The 24,457-nt window shown below is 40.6% G+C and overlaps 1 protein-coding gene across 1 annotated transcript in view; it reads right to left on the reverse strand.

Annotated features, from left to right (window-relative positions):
- Positions 1–24,457, reverse strand: part of LOC113888423 (multidrug resistance-associated protein 4-like) — a 167,142-nt gene that overhangs the window by 56,858 nt on the left and 85,827 nt on the right. The window contains exons 21-26 of the mRNA XM_027535549.1: positions 23,215–23,383; positions 21,450–21,590; positions 20,631–20,668; positions 20,140–20,234; positions 7,514–7,660; positions 5,385–5,464 (exon numbers count right to left, since the gene is read on the reverse strand). Of these exons, the coding sequence (XP_027391350.1) occupies positions 5,385–5,464; positions 7,514–7,660; positions 20,140–20,234; positions 20,631–20,668; positions 21,450–21,590; positions 23,215–23,383 (670 nt within the window). The remainder of the gene's footprint in view (positions 1–5,384; positions 5,465–7,513; positions 7,661–20,139; positions 20,235–20,630; positions 20,669–21,449; positions 21,591–23,214; positions 23,384–24,457) is intronic.

The following is a 24,457-nucleotide window of genomic DNA, read 5'->3' on the forward strand; positions in this document are numbered from 1 at the left end:
CCTTGAATCTATTCATCACCTCCATTTTATAACCATAAGAGATTTGATTTAGGTCAAACCTGAATGGCCTAGTGGTTTTCCCTACTCTCTTCATTTAAGCCTAAATTTTACAATAAGGAATTGATGATCAGAGCCATAGTCAGCTTCAGGTCTTGTTTTTGCTGACTGTATAGAGCTTCTTCATTTTCAGCTGAAAAGGACATAATCAATCTGATTTTGGTGTTGATCATTTGGTGATGTCCTTGTGTAGAACTGTCCCTTGTGTTGCTGGAAGAGGGTGTTTTCTATGACCGATGTGTTCTCTTGACAAAACTCTGTTAGCCTATGCCCTGCTTCATTTTGTACTCCAAAAGCCAGACTTGCCTGTTACTCCAGGTATCTCTTGATTTCCTACTTTTGCATTACAATTCCTTATGATGAAAAGGACATCTTTTTTTTGGTTTTAGATCTAGAAGGTATTGTAGGTCTTCATAGAACCAGTCAACTTCAGCTTCTTTGGCATTAGTAGTTGAGGCATAGACTTGTAGTACTGTGATGTTGAATGGTTTGCCTTGGAAGAGAACAGATCATTCTGTCGTTTTTGAGTTTGTACCCAAGGACTGCATTTCAGACTCTTTTGTTAACTATGACAGCTTCTCCGTTTCTTCTAAGGGATTCTTGCCCACAGAAATAGATACAATGGTCATCTGAATTAAATTCGCCCATTCCTGTCCATTTTAGTTCACTGATTCCTAAGATGCCAATATTCACTCTTGTCATCCCCTGCTTGACCACATTCAATTTACATTGATTCATGGACCTAACATTCCAGGTCCCTATGCAATATCATTCTTTACAGCATTGGACTTTACTTTTACCAACAGACACATCCACAACTGAGTGTCATTTCCACTTCAGCCCAGCTGCTTCATTCTTTCTGGAGCTGTTAGCAGTTGCCCTCTGCTCTTCCCCAGTAACATACTGGATACCTCCCAACTTGGAGGGCTCATCTTCAAGTGTCATATATTTTTGCCTTTTCATACTGTTCACGGGGCTCTCACAGCAAGAATACTGGAGTGGGTTATCATTTCCTCCTCAAGTGGACCATGTTTCGTCAGAACTCTCCAGTATGACCTGTCTATCTTGGGTGGCCCTGAATGGTATGACTCATAGTTTCATTGAGTTACACAACCCTTCACCAGGACAAGGCTGTGATCCATGAGGAAGAAAGGAAATGAGGATTCAGTCATTTAAGTTCGGCCAAGCTGTTGATTGTTGTTGTTGTTTTCTCTTCCTGAATGAGGGATGTGTGAGGAACAAAGGTTTTGCAATTTGGTTTTCCTCAAAAAAATTAAAGCATTTTGCTGAGGGCAGCTGTGTGCAACTTCTGATGCTCAGAGAAGTCCCTCTTTTTTTAATTTAATAAGTGATTTTTTTGATATTTTAAAATTTATTTATTTTTAATTGAAGGATAATTAAAATGCCTAAATTTAACTTCCACATCTTACCTTCATTTTCATTTGTCTTATTTGTAGGAAGACTTCTTGGAGGTGATGATTTCAATGACAAAAGCAGTGCATAATTGAGACTATTTACTCAATGTTATTTGGGACTTTGGAAAACTATATGAAAATTATGTTAATTTGAAATATTTAGTGACCAATGGTCAGTTTTGAAAACAACTGGTGTTTATTCTATGAGTCTACATAAGAAAGTATCCCTTAAAATCTTCAAGAATTACAAACCTAGAATCTCTGTAATACAAACTCATGAGATGATATTTATGGGCCTGGAAACTGTGTCTGACAATAAATTTAATACAACATAATGCCGATGTCATCAGACAACTTTTCTCACTTAAAAATACATATGATGTTTTAAAAATAACTACTCATTACTTAGTGCTCAACATGCATTCAGATGTTATGAAAATAATAATATTAAAACAACTTCATTTTGCCTTCCCACAACATTTATGGAGTTGGTATTATTTTCTCTATTTTACTGAGAGGAGACTGGCTTTGTGTGGCAGAGACAGGAAGAGGGAGAGCTGGGATTCAAGCTTGGAAAGAGAGACTTCAGGGCTTCCCATGCCACTGTACTTCAAAGTTGTTGACATCATAAATGATTATCAGGTGGAATCGCACTACATAAATTGATTTTTTTATGCTGCTTTTCCTTCATCCTTTTTGAAATGGTGAACAGCTCCAATTTGCCCAACAACTATAATGTGACCGAACAGGCAACTTCTCTGGTAGAGTCAGTGTACAATATGGTGCACAAACTCATGATTGCCCTCTGTTGGGATGTGGTCTCTGAGTGACATCGTCTGAGTAGATGGACTGTCCTGCAGTGTGGACCACTACTCAGAACCCAGGGTTTCCCTTCCCACACTTGGCATCACTATTACAAAATATTAAATAAATTATCTAATATATTGTTTAAGAGAATGAGAAGGAATTAAATGATGAAAAGTACACCAAATAAACACTTTAGAAGTAATAAAAATGATCAAGAATCTTCCAAGGTTTATAAAATACACCAAGGATAAGCAGAATCATCAAAAGTGAGTTGAAAACAATTGGCACAAACTATTTCTTTTAAAACAAAACTGAACAACCCCCTTCCAGCCCCTTCCCTTCCCTCCTCTCATTGGTGATGGGGAAGAAAGACTGATTCCCACATAGCAACTCTGCTTCCAGCAGCACCTCCAGCCCCACCATCCACAGCAGCCTTTTCTTTTCATCTAGGATTAAAGGTCACCTCCTAGAAGCTCCGCCCACCTCCTGGACCAGGCTCCATAACTGCCTCCAGCCCCCACGTCCACTTTGCCTTCCAGGACTTCCTCCACAGAGCTCCCACAATTAGGATTCCAAAGGCAGCAAGGGGTGAATCTCTGGATGTCTCCCTCCCAAAGGGAGGCTGCAGGAGACCACCCAGGAGGGGAGGGGTCTGGCTCACCCCTGTTCTTCAGGACCTCAACTCTAAGCACTGTTTGTTGAAGGGAAGGAGGGAGAGAGGGAAATACCACCCACCACCTCACACACACGCAACTCACAAACTGTACACCCCAACAACCAGCAATACCTCCTCAGACCCTACATTCCAGATGGGCCTGTCTCCTACTTCATTCAAACTCCTTCCAGGAGTAGCCAGTCTTCACCTCAACTCCCTCCATACCTCCTGGATTTTCAACCCTTTGCACTCTGACCTCCTCACATCTGAAACCTGCTTCTCAGGTCACCAACACCTCCTGATTCCAAATCAAGCAACAAGTTTTCACAGACTCACCTTCTCATTTGCACTGAGCAGATGTGTCCTTCCTTGATTCCCCAACCTACTTCCTTCTTTCTCTCTTGCTGTTCACTGTGTCTCCTCTCCTCCCCTTCTCTCTCTGCTTTTTCTCTGATATCGAGTCTTCTTATATTGGCCCCTAAAAATGCTTCCCTCTCTCTGGGCAATCTTGTCATCTTCACAGATTCAGCTACTACCTGCTCAGTGAAGGGTACACAGGCTCCATGCTCATCCCAGGTCTCTCCCTCAAACACCAAACTCTTACTTCCAATGACCTACAGGACACCTCCACCTTCAACTTCAAGATAACTGAACTACAAGTGGCAGAGCTGGGATTGGAAATCAGCAAGACTGGAATTTTCCCTCCTCTTTAATGAGAATGTTTCCTACTGAAATCAGGTAGTATCTATCCCTGTTCCTCTATACATCATGCAAAAATATGTGACAATCTGACTATGACCACTAACTAACCATGTGCTAGTAAGCACATGGCATAAACCCAAGTTAGCCCACCTTACCATAGCAAAGAAACAGAACCATTCACAAAATATTTTCAAAGTAATTCACAATCACTGTTAAAATGTGACACTGTTTTCAAGCAAAAATAGTTTCTGGGGATAAATTACATAGTTAAACCCAGAAGGGCACATTTATAAAATAAGTTTGCAGAAGAGAAAAAAAAAAAAAAATCAGACATCTTTGCAGTAAAAGTCCTCTGCCTCTGAGTCCCAGAGTAGTTCACACTGGTAACAGTTGAAGCCATGCCCACAGGCTACACTGTCTGCAGTCAGATGTCTGCTGCATTTTTGTGTGCAGCTTTTGACAATGCGTTTCATTTCCAAAATTAACACCTGAGAAGAAAAAGAAAATTCCCCACAGACTAAATAACTGAAAAGTAGACAGAATTAAATAACAGAAAAATACACCCCACATGAGCAATGATACTGAATGAGGAGATGAGAGTGGAGATGACCCTACATCATTCTTTAGAACCTCAAGTTCACAGACAAAAGAGAGACTCGATAGAAGGTATTCCTGTAGGTCTTTCTCTCTCTCTCTCTTAAGACACCTTAAGACAGAGCAATCAACCTGTGAAAAGAATAACTGCCTACAAAACAAAAGACATTTTCTGAAATGACTTTGATCCTGGAATCAAATTACTGGCTTAAAGGCTTTGTATCTTTAATAACTGCTCTCTATTGCCCTTGTTGGACTTCCCAGGTGGCTCAGTGGTGAAGAATCTGCCTGCCAATGCAGGAGACCTGGGTCTGGAAGATCCCCTGGACAAGGTAATTGCAACCCACTCAAGTATTCTTACCTTAGAAATCCCATGGACAGAGGAACCTCGTGGGCTATAGTCCATGGGGTCACAAAAGAGTCAGACACAATTTAGCAACTAAACAACAACCTTTTCCTCGTTAAAGTATTATTTTCACCTTATTTTTACCAATCTTTTATTTGTAAGTAACCACAATTGGCTTTATCCAAATAAAATAGTGCAGTAAATATTTGTCCTCTGTGGTAATACAATGCATTGTGCATGTCTGACTCTTTGCAACCCCATGGACTATAGCCCGCCAGGCTCCTCTGCCCATGGAATTTTCCAGGCAAGAATACTGGAGTGGCTTGCCATTTCCTTCTCCAGAGGATCTTCTTGACCCAAGGATTGAACTCTTGTCTCTTGTGTCTCCTGCATTGGCAAGTGAATTCTTTAACACTGAGCCACTTGGGAAGCCCAATACAATGCATAATTTAGTTCATCTAGGCTATCTTTCCATGAGAGGTGATTTTTTTCTCTATTATGAAATGTGCTCACAATAAGGGAATCCACACCAGACATCTGGAAGGCAGAGGGAGAACCACTTACCCAGCCTGTCGCTGCTTCAGACCAACCTTGATGTGACTGGGTAGCCACTCCTGCCCCAGGTGTCACTCATGTTAGCTCAGCCTCCCAATGACAGCTGCACCCTTCTCTCACAAATATAACCTTTACTGAGGATAACAGGGCATATCACCAGGCTGAAAGCCCACCCTCAGCCCCTGTGAGAAAGCCTCGAGAAACAGGCATTCTGCTCTTCCCTGTGAGAACTCTGACAGGACTGGTACATTACCTGGATGAAATCTTGAAATATCAGGGGCAGCGAGTCATCCATATGCCCAATGTCTTTCGAGAAGCGATTTAAAATCCTTCCTGAAAGAACAGGATACAAGAAAATACTCATTTCCTCATAAAGGAGCCTTAAGAGAAACAATACGTGCACAAATCAAAACAATATTTTTAAAGCACATGTATTTATGGATTTCTCTGATGATACAGTGGATAAGAATCTGCTTGTCAATGCAGGGGACATTACAAATTCCACTTTTGAAAATAAAAGATAGGAAAGAGTTCAATTTAATATACCACTAAAAGAGTAAGTAATTTACAGCCCCTAAGCCTTTTGGGCAAAGCAGGCCTATCTTTGCAATACTTATTTGGGCTTCTATTTTCTTGAAGGAATGAAGTCGTGCTAAGAGCTAAAGGAGGGGGACACAAGATAAATATTAGTGTGCTGACTGCTCTAAAATTAGTGGCCTTCAGGATTTAAACTTGATCCCAAGTCCTTCAATATAAGTAAGTCAGCATCTGGAGAAGCCTACAGGTCTTGACTATAAAGAGCCTGGTTAACTGTGGTCATGAACACTCAGAGGCTGTGAGAACAGAAATTCAGTCCCACTTAATGCTCCCAACTTTGTGACTATAGTTTTCACACTAACAGGCAAAGTGGAGGAACTTCATACCCATAATAGCATAGACTCCTCCAACCCCTTCCTCACTCTGGCTTCATAATAACCTGAGATCTGTGTGGGCCTCTGCAGTTTACTATCCTGTGCTCTGCTCACAGCCTGGACTAAACAACGTGTGCTGAATAAATCTGAACAGATTTATGAGCTGCTGCCCTCGACATTCTTATTTAATCCTCACAACAGTCTTGTGGAACAGAAAGGGCAGTGGTTATTCCCATTTCACAGGAGAGAAGCTCCCAGACACCATGTCCTCATCCTCATTGAGGTTCATTAGGCACTGATCCTGTGCTAAGTGCTGTGAATTATTAACCTGCTTAATGCCCACAATACCAAGATATTGGTAAGTGTGTGAATAGTATCCTCATTTTATAGGTAAGAAGATCAAGACACAGAGAAATTAAATAATTAGCACAGAAGTATTCACATAACTATAACTATTACTATTAGTAACTAGCAACAGGACTGAACCCAGCCAGTTGGCTCCAGAGTCCACACTTAAGACCATGACAGCATCCTGCCTGGAGATTTGCCTGGCTAGGAGAATATACCTGCTTTGGCCTCAGTCACATGCCGAGTTGATGACCAGGCTGAGCCTACACTTGTCCTCCTTCCAGTCACATCCCTGCCTCGACAGGCCCTGTCAGTCATCACCTGTGAGAAAACAAAGCCACCCTGGGCCTCAGCACAAGTACAACCAACTGAACAGAGTGGGCATGTTCACTAAAGAACTGACTCTTCACAGAAACCCAGGTCAGGAGGCTGTCTCCTGAAGCAATACAGGTCAAAGGCCTCAAAGTAGAGGAAGCAACCACTGGAAAACCATCAGGGACACTCTTACTTAATACTGAAGATCCACCTGCTATGTACCACAAGACCTCTTAAATATAACCAAAAGTCCATTATAAAACTAGAGAGTTGATTTTATTGAAGATGATGTATACTTTTAACTGATCTTGTGTTTTAATCAATTTTCCATTACCATTTAGATAAACCTCAAAATATGAGCACATGTCAGACCTCTGTGATCCCAGAAATGGATGAGCAATGAAAAAGAGAAACACATAGCCTGTCTCCTATAGAGATGTTCCTGGAAGAAGGTCCTTCCTAGTTAGCTTAACATTATTAACACGGGAACATTTCAACAACTAGTCAAAAATATTTCAACACATTTGCATCATATGTTGGGTGCTTCATATGTCTTACAAATGGATTCATAAATCATCCTGCAAAGTAAACATTCATTTATCTTTATAGACACACATAAATTGGAATAAAAGGTTACATACTCCTATTCAGATTTTCTCTGGTAGGAAAGAATATCAGTGAAGCTTTTCATAGAAAATGAATGGTGATTTTCTTCTAAGCATCTCTTCCATTTTCAAATATCAAATGTAATCAGGAATTAAATGTGTTAAAAAGACATATTCACTGAGAAACCTGGTGTCTGACTTACCTATTGGATTTCTATAGAAGAACAATACTGGAGCTCTCAAAATGGACCACAAAATTTTGTTATGCAAAGTTTGTGAAGCGTTAACAAGGACGTAGAATATCAACAGAGACCTTGTGATGCCAAAAAGGATGGTAGAAAAAGTTAAACCTGAAATAAAGAAACATCACTCAGTACAAGATCTCTGCCTTATCCTCAATGATGTTAAAGCATGACAGACAGTTTATAAAGATATTGTGTATTTTATTCTATAAATAAGATTTATATAAAAATTTATACATGTAGACTATAGAATAAATTTATATATATATAAATGTATATATATGTAAATATACATATGAAATAGGTTGTATAAGAACTTGATGCTGTCACAAAATACATTTATAAAGAAGAATATGAAAATCACTATTTTTCTTTCACTAAATAGAAACAACACAGGGGGGAAATGTCTTATATAAATTACAGTTTCATTCTAGGCTTTCCTAATTCACTTACAAGTTCTAATAACAACTCACAAGAAAGATAATTACAGGGCTCCCTTGGTAGTTCAGTGTTGGAGAGTCCGTCTGCCAATGCAGGAGACATGGGTTCGATCCCTGACCCAGGTGGATCTCACATGTCTCAGAGCAGCTTAGCCTGTGCTCCATAACTATTGAGCTTGTGCTCTAGAGCCCAGGAACCACAACTACTAAAGCCCACTGGCTGCATCTACTGAAGTCCACACACCCTAGAGCCCATGCTCTGAAACAAGAGAAGCCATGCAATGAGAAACCTGCACATCACAATTAGAGTAGACTCTGCCCTTGGCAACTAGAGAAAGTCCACACAGCGATGAAGACCCAGCATAGCCAAAAATAAATAAAACAAACAAACAAAAAAACAACAACTTTAAAACAAAAAGAAAGATGATTATGAAAAACAGTTGATCTTCTTCCCTTTGCCACATTTCAAATCCCACTAGTTACATATTCCACAATCAAAGCATACCTCAGTTTTAGATATCAGTGTGAGAAGGAAGAGGAACAGGAGAAATGACTTACCATTTCCTTGTAAACAGTAAATTTACAGGAAAATTTACTTCTATGTAAAATAGCTACTTGAGAATCTACTTTTATAGCACAGAAAATTCTACTCAGTGGTGATCTAAATGAGAAGGAAACAAAAAAAATGGGGATATATGTGCACTGTACATATGACTGATGGCACTTTGTTGTACAGCAAAATCTCACACGACACTGTAAAGCAACTGTACTCCAGTGAAAATTAATAAAAATCAAATAAATAAAAAATAACATAGCAATTTCTATGTCCAAGTAGTTTTAAAGAGTACAGAAGGACCATATTAAGTTGCAAACAGACAACTTAATTATTTGCAACTAACAACTAATTAGTTTGCAAACTATTGCTATTCAAGAAATAGCAAGAAACTATTATATTTTGACAAGAGATAATTATAACCTAAATAATAATTTATAGATAATCTAAACAAGCAACTAATCTCTCACTAAGTGTTTTAAGGAAACACAAAGCATTTGTAAATAAATATTATCATTTAAAAATTTTTATCAATGATAAATGAGCATCACTATGCATATAAAACCACATCCAAAGTCAGAAGGAGCAGCCCCACATCCAAGGTCAGGGAAAACCTAGTAAGATGGTAGGCACTGGAGTGGCTGTGAGGAGATACCCCATGTCTAAGGGCAAAGGAGCAGCCCCAGCAAGACAGTAGAAGTGGCGAATTCATGTTTAGAATCAAACCCAATTCCTGCCAGAGATGCTCAGAGGGCTCAAATGAACCTTGTGCGCACCAGGACCCAGAGTCCCCACAGAGACTGAGACAGAACTGTGTTTGAGAGTTTCCTGTGGAGGTATGGGGTTGGCAGTGGTCTGCCGCAGGGACAGGAGCTCTGGGTGTGGGTATGGCATAAGTCCTCTTGGAGGAGGTTGCCATTAACCCCACCATAGAGCTGTCAGAACTTACACAGGACTGGGAAATAGACTCTTGGAGGGCACAACAGAACCTTGTGCACCAGGACCAAGGAGGAAGGAACAGTGACCCCAGAGAAGACTTGCCTATGGGTGTCCAGGAGTCTCTGGTGAAGGTGTGAGTTGGTGGTGGACCTCAGCAGGGTTAGGGGCACGGTCTTTAGCATTACATGCATGGGATCTTGTGAGGGAAGTCACCATTATATTCATTCAGTTCAGTTCAGCTCAGTTCACTGGCTCAGTCGTGTCTGACTCTATGCGACCTCATGAATCACAGCACGCGAGGCCTCCCTGTCCATCATCAACACCTGGAGTTCACTCAAACTCATTTCGATCAAGTCGGTAATGCCATCCAGATATCTTATCCTCTGTCGTCCCCTTCTCCTCCTGCCCCCAATCCCTCCCAGCATCAGGGTCTTTTCCAATGAGTCAACTCTTTGCATGAGGTGGCCAAAGTATTGGAGGTTCAGCTTTAGCATCAGTCGTTCCAATGAACAGCCAGGACTGATCTCCTTTTGGATGGACTGGTTGGATCTCCTTGCAGTCTAAGGAACTCTCAAGAATCTTCTCCAGCACCACAGTTCAAAAGCATCAATTCTTCAGTGCTCAGCTTTCTTCACAGTCTAATTCTCACATCTATACATGACTACTGGAAAACCATAGCCTTGACTAGACGGACCTTTGTTGGCAAAGTAATGTCTCTGCTTTTCAATATGCTATCTAGATTGGTCATAACTTTCCTTCCAAGGAGTATGCGTCTTTTAATTTCATGGCTGCAATCACCATCTGCAGTGATTTTGGAGCCCCAAAAAATAAAGTCTGACACTGTTTCCACTGTTTCCCCATCTATTTGCCATGAAGTGATGGGACCGGATGCCATGATCTTCGTTTTCTGAATGTTGAGCTTTAAGCCAACTTTTTCACTCTCCTCCTTCACTTTCATCAAGAGGCTTTTTTAGTTCCTCTTCACTTTGTGCCATAAGGGTGGTGTCCTCTGCATATCTGAGGTTACTGATATTTCTCCAAGCAATCTTTATTCCAGCTTGTGCTTCTTCCAGCCCAGCATTTCTCATGATGTACACTGCTTATAAGTTAAATAAGCACGGTGACAATATACAGCCTTGATGTACTCCTTTTCCTATTTGGAACCAGTCTGCTGTTCCATGTCTAGTTCAAGCTGTTGCTTCCTGACCTGCATATAGGTTTCTCAAGAGGCAGGTCAGGTGGTTTGGTATACCCATCTCTTTCAGAATTTTCCACAGTTTATTATGATCCACACAGTCAAAGGCTTTGGCATAGTCAATAAAGCAGAAATAGATGTTTTTCTGGAATTCTCTTGCTTTTTTGATGATCCAGCGGATGTTGGCAATTTGATCTCTGGTTCCTCTGCCTTTTCTAAAACCAGCTTGAACATATGGAAGTTCACCATTCACGTATTGCTGAAGCCTAGCTTGGAGAATTTTGAGCATTACTTTACTAGCATGTGAGATGAGTGCAATTGTGCGGTAGTTGGAGCATTCTTTGGCATTGCCTTTTTTGGGGATTGGAATGAAAACTGACCTTTTCCAGTCCTGTGGCCACTGCTGAGTTTTCCAAATTTGCTGGCATATTGAGTGCAGCACTTTCACAGCATCATCTTTCAGGATTTGAAATAGCTCACCTTGAATTCCATCACCTCCACTACCTTTGTTCATGGTGATGCTTTCTAAGGCCCACTTGACTTCACATTCCAGGATGTCTGGCTCTAGGTGAGTGATCACACCATCATGATTATCTGGGTAATGAACTCTTTTTTGTACAGTTCTCATGTGTATTCTTCTTAATATCTTCTGCTTCTGCTAGGTCCATACCATTTCTGTCCTTTATCAAGCCAATCTTTGCATGAAATATTCCCTTGGTATCTCTAATTTTCTTGAAGAGATCTCCAGTCTTTACCATTCTGTTATTTTCCCCCATTTCTTTGCATTGATCTCTGAGGAAGGCTTTCTTATCTCTTCTTGCTATTCTTTGGAACTCTGCATTCAGATGCTTATATCTTTCCTTTTCTCCTTTGCTTTTCACTTCTCTTCTTTTCACAGCTATTTGTAAGGCCTCCCCAGACAGCCATTTTGCTTTTTTGCATTTCTTTTCCATGGGGATGGTCTTGATCCCTGTTTCCTATACAATGTCACAAACTTCCGACCATAGCTCATCAGGCACTCTGTCTATTACATCTAGTCCCTTAAATCTATTTCTCACTTCCACTGTATAATCATAAGGGATTTGATTTAGGTCATACCTGAATGGTCTAGTGGTTTTCCCTACTTTCTTCAATTTAAGTCTGAATTTGACAATAAGTAGTTCACGATCTGAGCCACAGTGAGCTCCAAGTCTTGTTTTTGCTGACTGTATACAGCTTCTCCATCTTTGGCTGCAAATAATATAATCAATCTGACTTCGGTGCGACCATCTGGTGATTTCCATGTGTAGAGTCTTCTCTTGTGTTGTTGGAAGAGGGTGTTTGCTATGACCAGTGTGTTTTCTTAGCAAAACTCTATTAGCCTTTGCCCTGCTTCATTCCATACTCCAAGGCCAAATTTGCCGTTACTCCAGGTGTTTCTTGACTTCCTACTTTTGTATTTCAATCCCGTATAATGAAAAGGACATCTTTTGGGGGTGATAGTACTAAAAAGTTAGGACTTCCCTGGTGGCTCAGATGGTAAAACATCTGTCTACAATGCAGGAGACCCAGGTTCAATCTCTGGGTCAGGAAGATCCCCCCGAGAAGGAAATGGCAATCCACTCAAGTACTATTGCCTGGAAAATCCCATGGACAGAGGAGCCTGGTAGGCTGCAGTCCATGGGGTCGAAAAGAGTCAGACTGAGCAACTTCACTCTCATTTTCACTTTCTAAAGGGTCTTGTAGGTTTTCATACCTCACCGTAGTTTATCTTTATTACCTCCACCATAGTTTGGCCCAAGATAAGTAGCAGGGAGGGAACACAGCTCCACCCATCAACAGAAAATCAGATTAAAGATTTACTGAGCATAGACCTGCCCATCAGAACAGGACCCAGTATCTCCCTTAGTCAGTCTCTCCCATCAGGAAGCTTCCATAAGCTTCTTATCATTCTCCATCAGAGGGCAGACAGACTGAAAGCCACAATCACAAAAACCTAACCAATCTAATTACATGGACCACAGCCTTGTCTAACTCAATGAAACTATGAGCCATGTCATGTAGGAGTACCTAAGACTGATGGGTCATGGTGGAGAGTTCTAACAAAATGTGGTCCACTGGAGAAGGGAATGACAAACCACTTCAGTATTCCAGTCTTGAGAACCCCATGAACAGTATGAAAAGGCAAAAAGATAGGACACTGAAAGATGAACTCCCCAGTTGGTAGGTACCCAATATGCTACTAGAGAACAGTGGAGAAATAACTCCAGAAAGAATGAAGAGACAGAGCCAAAGCAAAAATAACAGCCAGTTGTGGATGTGACTGGTGATAGAAGCAAGGTCCGATGTTGTAAAGAGCAACATTGCAAAGGAACCTGGACTATTAGGTCCATGAATCCAGGCAAATTGGAAGTGATAAAACAGGAGATGGCAAGAGTGAATGCCATCAAATTCCTAAAATTCCACATTTTAGGAATCAGTGAACTAAAATGGACTGGAATGGGTGAATGTAACTCAGAAGAACTTTATATCTACTACTGTGCACAGGAATCCATTAGAAGAAATGGAGTAGCCATCATATTCAATGAAAGAGTCCGAAATGCAGTGCTTGGATGCAATCTCAAAAAAACACAGAATGATCTCTGTTCGTTTCCAAGGCAAACCATTCAGTATCACGGTAATCTAAGTCTATGTCCTGACCAGTAATGCCAAAGAGGTTGAAGTTGAACAGTTCTATGAAGACCTACAGGACCTTCTAGAATTAACACCCAAAAAAGATGTCCTTTTCATTATAGAGAACTGGAATGCAAAAGTAGGCAGTCAAGAAACACCCAGAGTAACAGGCAAATCTGGCCTTGGAGTACAGAATGAAGCAGGGCAAAGGCTCTTAGCATTCTGCCAAGAGAATACACTGGTCATAGCAAATACCTTCTTCCAACAACACAAGAGAAGACTCTATACATGGACATCACCAGATGGTCAACATCTAATTCAAATTGATTATATTCTTTGCAGCCAAAGATGGAGATGTTCTATACAGTCAGCAAAAACAAGACCGGGAGCTGACTGTGGCTCAGATCATGAGTTCATTATTGCCAAATTCAGAGTTAAATTGAAGAAAGGGAAAGCCACTACCATTCAGGTATGACCAATTTCAAATCCCTTATGATTATACAGTGGAAGTGAGAAATAGATTTAAGGGACTAGATCTGATAGAATGCCAGATGAACTATGGATGGAGGTTTGTGACATTGTACAGTAGACAAGGAGCAAGACCTCCCCAAGAAAAAGAAATGCAAAAGAACAAAATGGCTGTCTGAGGAGGCCTTACAAATAGCTGTGAAAAGAAGAAAAGCAAAAAGCAAAGGAGAAAAGGAAAGATATACCCATTTAAATGCAGAGTTCCAAAGAATAGCAAGGAGAGATAAGAAAGCATTCCTCAGTGATCAGTGCAAAGAAATAGAGAAAAACAATAGAATGGGAAAGACTAGAGATCTCTTCAAGAAAATTAGAGATACCAAGGGAACATTTCATGCAAAGATGGGCTCAATAAAGGACAGAAATGTTATGGACTTAACAGAAGCAGAAGATATTATGAAGAGGTGGCAAGAACACACAGAAGAACTGTACAAAAAAGATCTTCACGACCCAGATAATCATGATGTTGTGATCACTCACCTAGAGGCAGACATCCTGGAATGTGAAGGCAAGTGGGCCTTAGTAAGCATCACTACAAACAAAGCTAGTGGAGGTGATGGAAATCCAGTTGAGCTATTTCAAATCCTAAAAGATGATACTGTGAAAGTGCTGTACTCAATATGTCAGCAAATTTGGAAAACTCAGCAGGGGCCACAGGACTGGAAAAGGTCAGTTTTCATTCCAATCCCAAAGAAAGGAAATGAATGCTCAAACTACTGCACATTTGCTCCTATCTCACACGCTAGCAAAGAAATGTTCAAAATTCTCCAAGCCAGGCTTCAGCAATACGTGAACCATGAACTTCTAGATGTTCAAGCTGGTTTTAGAAAAGGCAGAGGAACCAGAGATCAAATTGCCAAACACCTGCTGGATCATGGAAAAAAGCAAGAGAGTTCCAGAAAAACATCTATTTCTCCTTTATTGACTATGTCAAAGCCTTTGACTGTGTGGATCACAATAAACTGTGGAAAATTCTGAACGAGATGGGAATATCAAACCACCTGACCTGCCTCTTGACATATCTGTATGCAGATCGTAAGCAACAGTTAGAACTGGACATGGAACAACAGACTGGTTCCAAATAGGAAAAGGAGTATGTCAAGGCTGTATTTTGTCATCATGCTTATTTAACTTATATGCAGAGTACATCATGAGAAACACTGGGCTGGGTGAAGTACTAACTGGAATAAAGATTGCTTGGAGAAATACCAATAACCTCAGATATGCAGATGACATTACCCTTATTGTAGAAATGAAGAACTAAAGAGTCTCTTGATGAAAGTGAAAGAGGAGAGGAAAAAAGTTGGCTTAAAGCTCAACATTCAGAAAACTAAGATCATGGCATGTGGTCCCATCACTTTATGGCAAACAGATGCGGAAACAGTGGAAACAGTGACAGACTTTATTTTTTGGGACTCCAAAATCACTGCAGATGGTGATTGCAGCCATGAAATTAAAAGACGCTTACTCCTTGGAAGAAAAGTTATGACCAACCGAGACAGCATATTAAAAAGCAGAGACATTACTTTGCCAACAAAGGTCTGTCTAGTCAAGGCTATGGTTTTTCCAGTAGTCATGTATGGATGTGAGAGTTGGACTATAAAGAAAGCTGAATGCCAAAGAATTGATGCTTTTGAACTATGATGTTGGAGAAGACTCTTGAGAGTCCCTTGGACTGCAAGGAGATCCAACCAGTCCATCCTAAAGAAAAGGACTGATGTTGAAGCTGAAACTCCAATACTTTGGCTACCTGATGCAAAGAGCTGACTCATTTGAAAAGACCCTGATGCTGGGAAAGATTGAGGGCAGGAGGAGAAGGGGACGACAGAGGATGAAATGATGGGATGGCATCACTGACTCAATGAGTAAACTCTGGGAGTTGGTGATGGACAGGGAAGCCTGGTGTGCAGCAGTACATGGGGTCGCAACGTCGGACTGACTGAACAACTGATCTGATCTGAACTAAACTGATCCATATAAAAATGAAAATAGCCCTCCGAACATCTCTTCAACTCACAATGGTAAATAAAGGAGTGATGACCCTTGTAATAAATATTCCTTCATGTAGTGTTTTTCCATTCAGCTGACACATCAGTGTTAAACTCTGAAACCTGCTCAGATTCCTGAATTCCATCAACAAGCATTTGCCTTAGCCCACTACCCTATATGAATATAAAACAGAATCCTTTCCTTCTTCCTTTAAGCCCCCATAGTCCACCAATTAAGAAGGTAAACAGCTAACGTATTTGGATTTCTTAGCAAGTGATTCATAAAATAAATACCAAATTTCAAAGAGTGGATTTTTATATAACACATTCTTTGTAGCCAGTTTATACAAGTGTTTCCTGTGGGAATATTGTTATTTATTTATTTTTACTGGAATATACTTGCTTTACAATGTTGTGTTAGTTTCTGTACAAGGAAGTAAATCAGCAATATGTACATATATCCCGTCCTCCTATACCTCCCCTTCTCAATTAATCCCACCCCTCAATGTCCTCAGAGAGCACTGTACTGAGTTCCCTGTACTATCCAGCAAGTTCCCACTAGCTATCTAGTGTATGGTAGTGTATACAAGTTCCCACTAGCTATCTAGTGTATGGTAGTATATATCCTAACCTGTCCATTCATCTCCTACACCTCCCCCACATGTTTCCACACATACGTTCTCTACATCACTATCTCTATTCCTGCAAATAGGTTCATCTGTACCATTTTGCTAGAGTTCACATATATGTGTTAATATGTGCTTTTTTTTTTTTTTTTGCTTTTCTTTCTGACTTACTTCAGTCTGTATAACAGACTCTAGGTCCACCCATGTCTCTACAAATCAGCTAATTTCATTCTTTTTTGTAGCTGAGTAATATCCCATTATATATAGGTATCATAAATGAGATGAAAACACAATCCTCAGAATGGGAGAAAATAACTGTAAACTAAGCAACTGACAAGGGATTAACCTTCAAAATATACAAATAGTTTATGCAGCTCAATATCAAAAAAACAAACAATCCAATCAAAAAATAAGTGGAAGACATAAATAGACATTTCTCCAAAGAAAACATACCGATGGTCAACATGAAAAAAAAAAAGTCTATATCACTAATTATTAGAGAAATGCAGATTGAAACTACAATGAGGTATCACCTCACATCAATCAGAATGGCCATCAGCAAAAAATCTTACAATAAATGCTGGAAAGGCTGTAGAGAGAAGGGAACCCTCTTGCACTATGGTGGGAATGTAAATTGATATAACTACTATGGAGAACAGTATGGAGGTTCATTACAAACTAAAAATAGAACTACCATATGACCTTGGTAGTCCAGGAGCCCCACTTCTAGACATATACCCAGAGAAAAACATAGTCCAAAAGGATACATACCAGGATATATGCACCCCAATGCTCATTGCAGCACTGTTTACAACAGCTAACATGTGAAAGCAACCTAAATAACCATTGGCAGGAATGGACAAAGAAGAGGTGGTACATACATACAATGGACTATTACACAGTCATTAAAAAGAATGAAATAATGCCATTTGCCACAACATGGGTGGGCCTAGAGATTGTCAGGCTGAATGAAGTAAGTCAGAGAGGAAAAATATTGTAAAACATCCCTTATAGGTGGAACCTAAAAAGAAATTATACAAATAAATGTATTTATGTAACAGAAACATACTGACAGACTTAGAGAATGAAATTATGGTTGTCAGGGGGAAGAAGAAAGGGGAAGAGATAGTTAGGGAGTTTGGGATCAACATGCACACTCTTCTATATTTAAAGTGGGTAACCAATAAGAACCTACTGTATAACACAGGGAACTCTGCTCAGTTATGTGATAGCCTGGACGGGGGGTGTGGAAGGGATTTGGAGGAGAATGAATATATGTATGGCTGAGTGTCTTTGCTGTCCACCTGAAACTATCACAACATTGTTAATCATCTACGTGTACATGCTAAGTCACTTCAGTCATGTCCAACTCTTTGCAACCCTATGGACCATAGCCCATCAGGCTCCTCAGTCCATGGTGCTGGGAGCCAGCACAGGAGTACCCTCCCATGACAAGGTCATGCGGGAGAGCCCTGATGGCCAAGGTGAGTCAGGACTCAAGGGGCCCCCTGGATCTGCTTGAGCATCTACCCCAAAACCAGAATCTGTCTGTTTTACTATTTTACGACTTTCACCAACTCCTCTGATATTAACAGGGGGCTATCCTCAACCACCTTTCTCTGAAGGAAATCAACTTAGGGCCCTAGTTAATAAGTCTCCTGGGCATAATAGGAGTGTTTCAATCCAAACCCCTCAGACGGCTCTCTTAACTTGCCTGACAGGTTTATCCGGACTCCTACACCTACACATATGATTGTTCACAGCTTCCCAACTGCAAGAGGCACGGGCAGCTTAAGATATTCAAATAGTATAGAGCCTCTTGGGGAGTTAGAAATTATTAGAATAGAACTAGTAGAAGATTTCATTGTTGAGCTAATGCTTGCTGCCAAGTTTCCATATCCCTTACCCACTGTGTCCCTGGGAGTATAATTAATATAGTTGGTATATAGAAAAAATAAGTAGTGGCCTTGGTGTTAACAACTTTAGACCCTTGAGGTAGTAAATTCTTTCCTTGCTAAAGCCCACTGCACATTTGCCTTATAGGAATGCAACTTTATCTAGTGCTTTCAGAGAGTGGCGCCAAACTTTAGAAAATTACTTTTAGAGAAAATAAGTTTTCTGGTTAACTAACCTTTATCAGAACAAAGAGTCATAAAATGTTAATAGGCCTCCTGGCCAGAAGATGATGTAAATCACCTAAAGCATTTGTATACGATAAGTTTGCAGAAAAGAAAGCCTGGTCTCGATGAGGGTCAAGGACTGCTGACTTTGCATGACTCTGCATTCACTATTATCCTCTATGTACAACTTAGGGTATAAAAACTCCTTTTGAAAATAAAGCTATTGGCCTTGCTCATCAGGCTTGGTCTCCCTGTGTCATTCTTGTTTCCTTTTCTCTCCTTTTCTTCTCTGTTCTTCTTTCAGGATGACTAATTGGAGCGTGGGGGCTCTCTGAGACCACTTAACTGCCCGGGCTTCTAAGACCCACTCAAGAAGGTGCCTAAGGTGGGGCACCTTCAGCTATTCAAGAGGGCACCTGTGGCCTCTGTGGTCAGAGAAAGTTCAGTGTTATGAACTTTATTGGTTTTCTTTATAAACCAGTTAGATCAAGCCTCTTTCTCTCCCCTTTTATCTATCCTCTTTCGCCAATGCCGTTCTCCTGAGGGAATCGCTGGATCCAACTGTGGCTGGACCCTGGTACCATGGGATATCACAGGCAAGAATACTGGAGTTGGATGCCATTCCCTTCTCCAGGAATCGAACCCAGGTTTCCTGCATTGTAGGCAGATTCTTTACTATCTGAGCAACCAGTGAAACCCAATCATTTATAATCCAATATCAAATTATTTTATTATTTTTATTTATAATTTAAAAATTAATTAATTGATATTATTATTATTTATTATTATGCCCCAATGTTCATAGTAGTAAATATTTATAATAGCCAGGACATGGCAGCAATCTAAATGTCCATCAACAAATGAATGGATAAAAAGATATTTAAAATTTTAGATGATGACATCTTTTAAACACTATGTAATATTATATATATTCTAAGCTCTTGTGAATACAGTGAGTCATGTTAATATTAGTCACATGTTAAATTAATCACACAGCTGGAGATAAGATAACACTGTGAACTCAAGGCAAGAAAGAGAAGGAATCTATCCCCAGATGCTGGATTCCCCCTGCTTAGCTTCTCAAGTAATTAGTGATGCCCAAGAGATGAGCAGTGTGGTGAAGGGGATTTTGCATACCTTCAAGATCAATAAAAGCCAGAGCTTATTCAGACAGAATTGGAAAACTCTGAACCACAGAGTAGGGATCTGTTTCTAATCCCATTGCCCATCCATATAACAATATAAGATTTAGCTAAAGCAACCTATTAGAATAGACAATACCATGTATTTACAGTGGCTGATTTTCTGAATGTGCAATCCTGGTTTAACTACCAAAATCCAGTGCACAATAAATCAAGAATCTCCATTCAACTTCTTTCTTCTAGATTTTAAAGATAATTGTTCTAGTTAATTCACAGAGTAAATGCAAATCAAACTCTTAAATCTGTTGAGACATTACCGAATTATGCCTGGAAGCCCTAGATGCTCACACAGGCTCCTTGTAAGCACCTCACACTCTCATATAATAGACCAGAGAATTCAACTTTACCTGAATAGGCTCCTAAATACCAGTTCAGATCAAGCATCACAATTGTCTCTCCTTTTCCATATACCTCAAAATACAGGGCACTTTGTAAATTTGCCCTATAGAACAGGGAAGAAAAAAATATTATGCTTCAGACAGAATGTATTCAAATATATATATATATATATAAACTCAATTTGAGAAATGTATTTTATGCTAGAAAAATGGTTCCCAGTTCACAGGGCTCTGTGTCCATCTACCTTATAAAGATTCAATTTGAATCACAACCTTCAGTTTTCAAAATCATCTATGAGGAAGCTGCTGAGGGTCAGACCTGGGGAGAGACAACGGGAGCGTCACTCTCCACCAGCAGGAACTTTACTTTTTCTTCAGGGAAACTATGTAAGGGTCAGAAGAGGAGGCTGAACAAGCCCCTCCCTTCTCCCCCTGACTGTGGGAAAGTGAGATTTCATGCAGATTTCACAGCACTTTGGGTCAGATCAGGAATCACTCACCAGTATGCAAGCCACCAGTCCTGCAGGGCGTAGGCAACCTGGAGCAGGAAACAACAGTCACTCACACACTGATGTCACTGAGCCTCACACCCCGCTCAATAGGATGGGGGATGGAAAGGCTCCAGAAAACAGAGATGGTCCTTTCAGCCCAGGCCTATGCCAAGCCCCACACCTCAGATGGCTACAGGTCAAGGGAGGGCATCTTACATTTTAAACTCTTTAAAAGATATTCTTTTTTCCCTGGAAGTTCTCTATCATGTACATAATACCGATAACCTTCACTTATTTTGCTCCCCACAGATAACGTATCTCAAAGCAAACACAAGTGAATTGCAAAATGCAGTAATCATAGTGCAAATGTAAGAAAAAAACATTTGACAGGTACTGTGATGGTCAGCTGTCTGTGTCAGCTTGGGCAGGCCAGTGTCCAATGATTCAACACTCGTCTAGATGTTGCCATGAAGGTATTTTGTGGATGTGGGTCACATCCATCATCAGAACTTCAGTAGAGGAGATCACACTCAACACTGTGGTGGCCTCATCCAGTCAGTCAAAGGCCCTAAGAGCAAAACCTGAGGCCGCTTGGAAGAAGAAGAAATTCTGCCTCAGACAGCAGGGTCGGCTCCTGCCAGACGTTCCAGCCTTCAGGCCTGCCTTTCTGGTTTCACATTCACCCAGCTAGATCCCACAACTGCATGAGCCAGTTCTTTGAGATAAATATCTTCATATACATATTAAAAAATAATGATAACATAAATACAGTATAAATATGTAAATGCCAAGCTGAGGGCACACACCAAAATAAATGTCCTTATTTACCTGAGCTGCAATGTTCACTAGAATAAGGAAAATGATGATAAACCATTGAGCGCCGGCTGTGAAGTAATCATTGTAGGTCTTAATACCAACTTTTCCTTCCAAACGGTCCTCTAGAGGAAGTGTGACCTCTATATTCTCAGTCTGGAAGGGAAAAATGGCAGTGAGAGACAAAATTTTAAATAAGGAATCCCCGAATGTGAAAAGTTCAACAAAGCCCTCGACAGCAAAACTGTGGGAAGACAGACACATCTTATACACTAGTAGAAGTGCAAGATGGTCCATCTCCTATGGAGAGGAGTGTGGGAATATCTGGCCAAACCATGTGTGCATTTATCTTTGGACCCAGCCATCCCGCTCCTAAGAATCTGTTAGAAATAAGAAAGTATCATTTGTACAAGGTTATTCACTATTGGGTGGCTTTGCTTAAAGTCAGTCATGACTCTCAGCAGAAGCTTGTTCCAAAATAATATACAAAATGATATGAAACTCGTGTATCCTTCTAGATAATTTGTGTCATTCAATCATAAAAACATGAAACATACAACATACTTGTGGTTCAAAATACTAGCTAAATACAGTAAACTGAGATCACAGAGTGAATTTGAGTAAAATGGGTTTGGATAGTAAGAGACAAGCATATAATCTGAATCTATTTGATTCCTAAATTTCAGACAGTGATTCCTGAGTTTAGAAACTGAGGAATTAATCCAAAGGCTTATCCGAATCATCCAGAGTTTGGATGCTGAGGATATCTATGTATGTTTTTAAGGGAGATAAGGGCAAGGAGATCCAACCAGTCCATTCTGAAGATCAGCCCTAGGATTTCTTTGGAAGGAATGATGCTAAAGCTGAAACTCCAGTACTTTGGCCACCTCATGCGAAGAGTTGACTCACTGGAAAAGACTCTGATGCTGGGAGAGATTGGGGGCAAGAGGAGAAGGGGACGACAGAGGATGAGATGGCTGGATGGCATCACTGACTCGATGGACGTGAGTCTGAGTGAACTCCGGGAGTTGGTGATGGACAGGGAGGCCTGGCGTGCTGTGATTCATGGGGTCGCAAAGAGTCGGACACGACTGAGTGACTGATATGATCTGATCTGAAGGACTTAGAATGCATTATACAGTCACAGGAGCACAGGATGTCCTCAGCTCTCTCCTGACCACTGGGATTCAAGGTGGATTAGATGTCGTTCTCAGTCTTAAAGGATAAGAAAGGAAGATGGGAACTAACTTCAAAGTCTCCCGTTTGTCAGGTTCTTTGCACATGCTACCTCTGATCCATCATAAACCATCTGATGATGAGGCAAAATACTACCATCAGTCACCTGCAGTGCCAGAACATTCCAACATATAGGAAAAGTAGCTGATTTAATGTGGCAACATCAGGACTCAGTCTAAGGGGATCTTCACATTAAGCCTCTGGATGCATAAGGGAAGCTGGGGGCTACCCACAGTGAGTAGGATATAACTATGGTAAATGAAAGAGTTCACATATCATGGTGAGTCACATACACCCAGGAAGTCATAGCAGTGCACCCACTACTGATCTCCATAAGATACTCTATCCAACACCCAAAGGAGAACCACAAGCAGGCTTGCTCCCTTCATGCTCTTCTAACTCTACCAGTTCCATGGAACAGGGCCTTGGACTCTTAGGATCTACTTTAAGGCAAATGAAGATGTCACCAGTGGAAAAGACTGAAGCTCCACAAGTCTACCAAGAGCAGACATACAGCGGCGTGTTGCGGGATGAGAAAACTCACATCTTGGAGCTCTGAAGCAGCACTTCTCATCAAGGGTCTGGACTGATTCTTCAGGGTAGAAGATTCCAGATCTGGAGATGGTTCTTCTTCATTCCTCTTTAAAAGGAAATCAAAATCTACCCCCGATTTCAGCAGCCCAATGTAAGTTCCAATATTGTACCATTTTGCCCTAAAATAAAGAATTTGAGAGGAATATATTGCATTAGATAACAGTAATATAATCTGAACACTAATCAACTAAAGTTTACTGGTAATAAATTATGATTTTCCTAAGAAAATGATCCTTGGGTCTGACATTGTGGTTGACAAATCTAATGCCAGTTCAACTCTACACAGAACAGAAACATTTTATTCTCTGCTAAACCCTGTGTCAGGTTCTGAGGGATATGAAAGAAATGTGTGATGATGTGTTAAGAATGGAGACCACTGACATAACTACCGTGGGCACTTAGGGAAGCAAGAGTACAGAGGTTTGTGGGAGGATCAGCACAGTCTTTTTAGACAACATGGGAACGGAGAAACACCTCATGTGAGAAGCAGAATTTTTAAAAAAGTTAATTGGGGAGGATATTCCAGGAGAGAAAAATACTGACACAACTACATATGGTAACAGTCATTCATCAAAACTTCACTGACCACTGTCATTTTCATAGTTGCATGCACTCAGCTGGGACAGGACATGTAGGAACCAGCCCTGGACAGAGAACCCAGGAGCTGCATCTTCACAGTATTTTATAGCTTCCCCACAAATGCAGGAAGTTCCCAGCTGAAAATTCAATATTCCACCTTTAAGCAACTAAACAAGGAGGCCATGAGATTGGGGTGGTGCTAATGCCTTGGCAGCCAGCAAACCAAAATCTAAGCCACAATCAGTGCACCCAGATCCAAGAAAAAACTTAGGAACAACCAACCACAAGCAGCCAATGAGGCTTCCCCAAATCAGGCCTCTGTTTAAGTTACAGCCAATCTAATCTTTTCTTTGAACACATGTGACATATCCTTGCACAGTTTCCCTCCCTTACAAAGTCATATAAAATATATGCAGATATTTTCACAATTTTCTCACCCCATGTAACAAGACTCAGCTGATTTAGTCAGTGGCAAACAAAATATTATTTAAAAAAAAAATCCTAAAATGAAAACTCATAAAATGAGAGCAACTCTGGTTAAGACAAGTCAGGTGGAAGAAGATGACCCAGGCCCCTCACTGGACCCCTTCTCACCTATCCCCTGAGGTGTACCC

Source organism: Bos indicus x Bos taurus, unplaced genomic scaffold, assembly GCF_003369695.1.
Source record: "Bos indicus x Bos taurus breed Angus x Brahman F1 hybrid unplaced genomic scaffold, Bos_hybrid_MaternalHap_v2.0 SuperScaffold_100126, whole genome shotgun sequence".
NCBI lineage: Eukaryota > Metazoa > Chordata > Mammalia > Artiodactyla > Bovidae > Bos > Bos indicus x Bos taurus.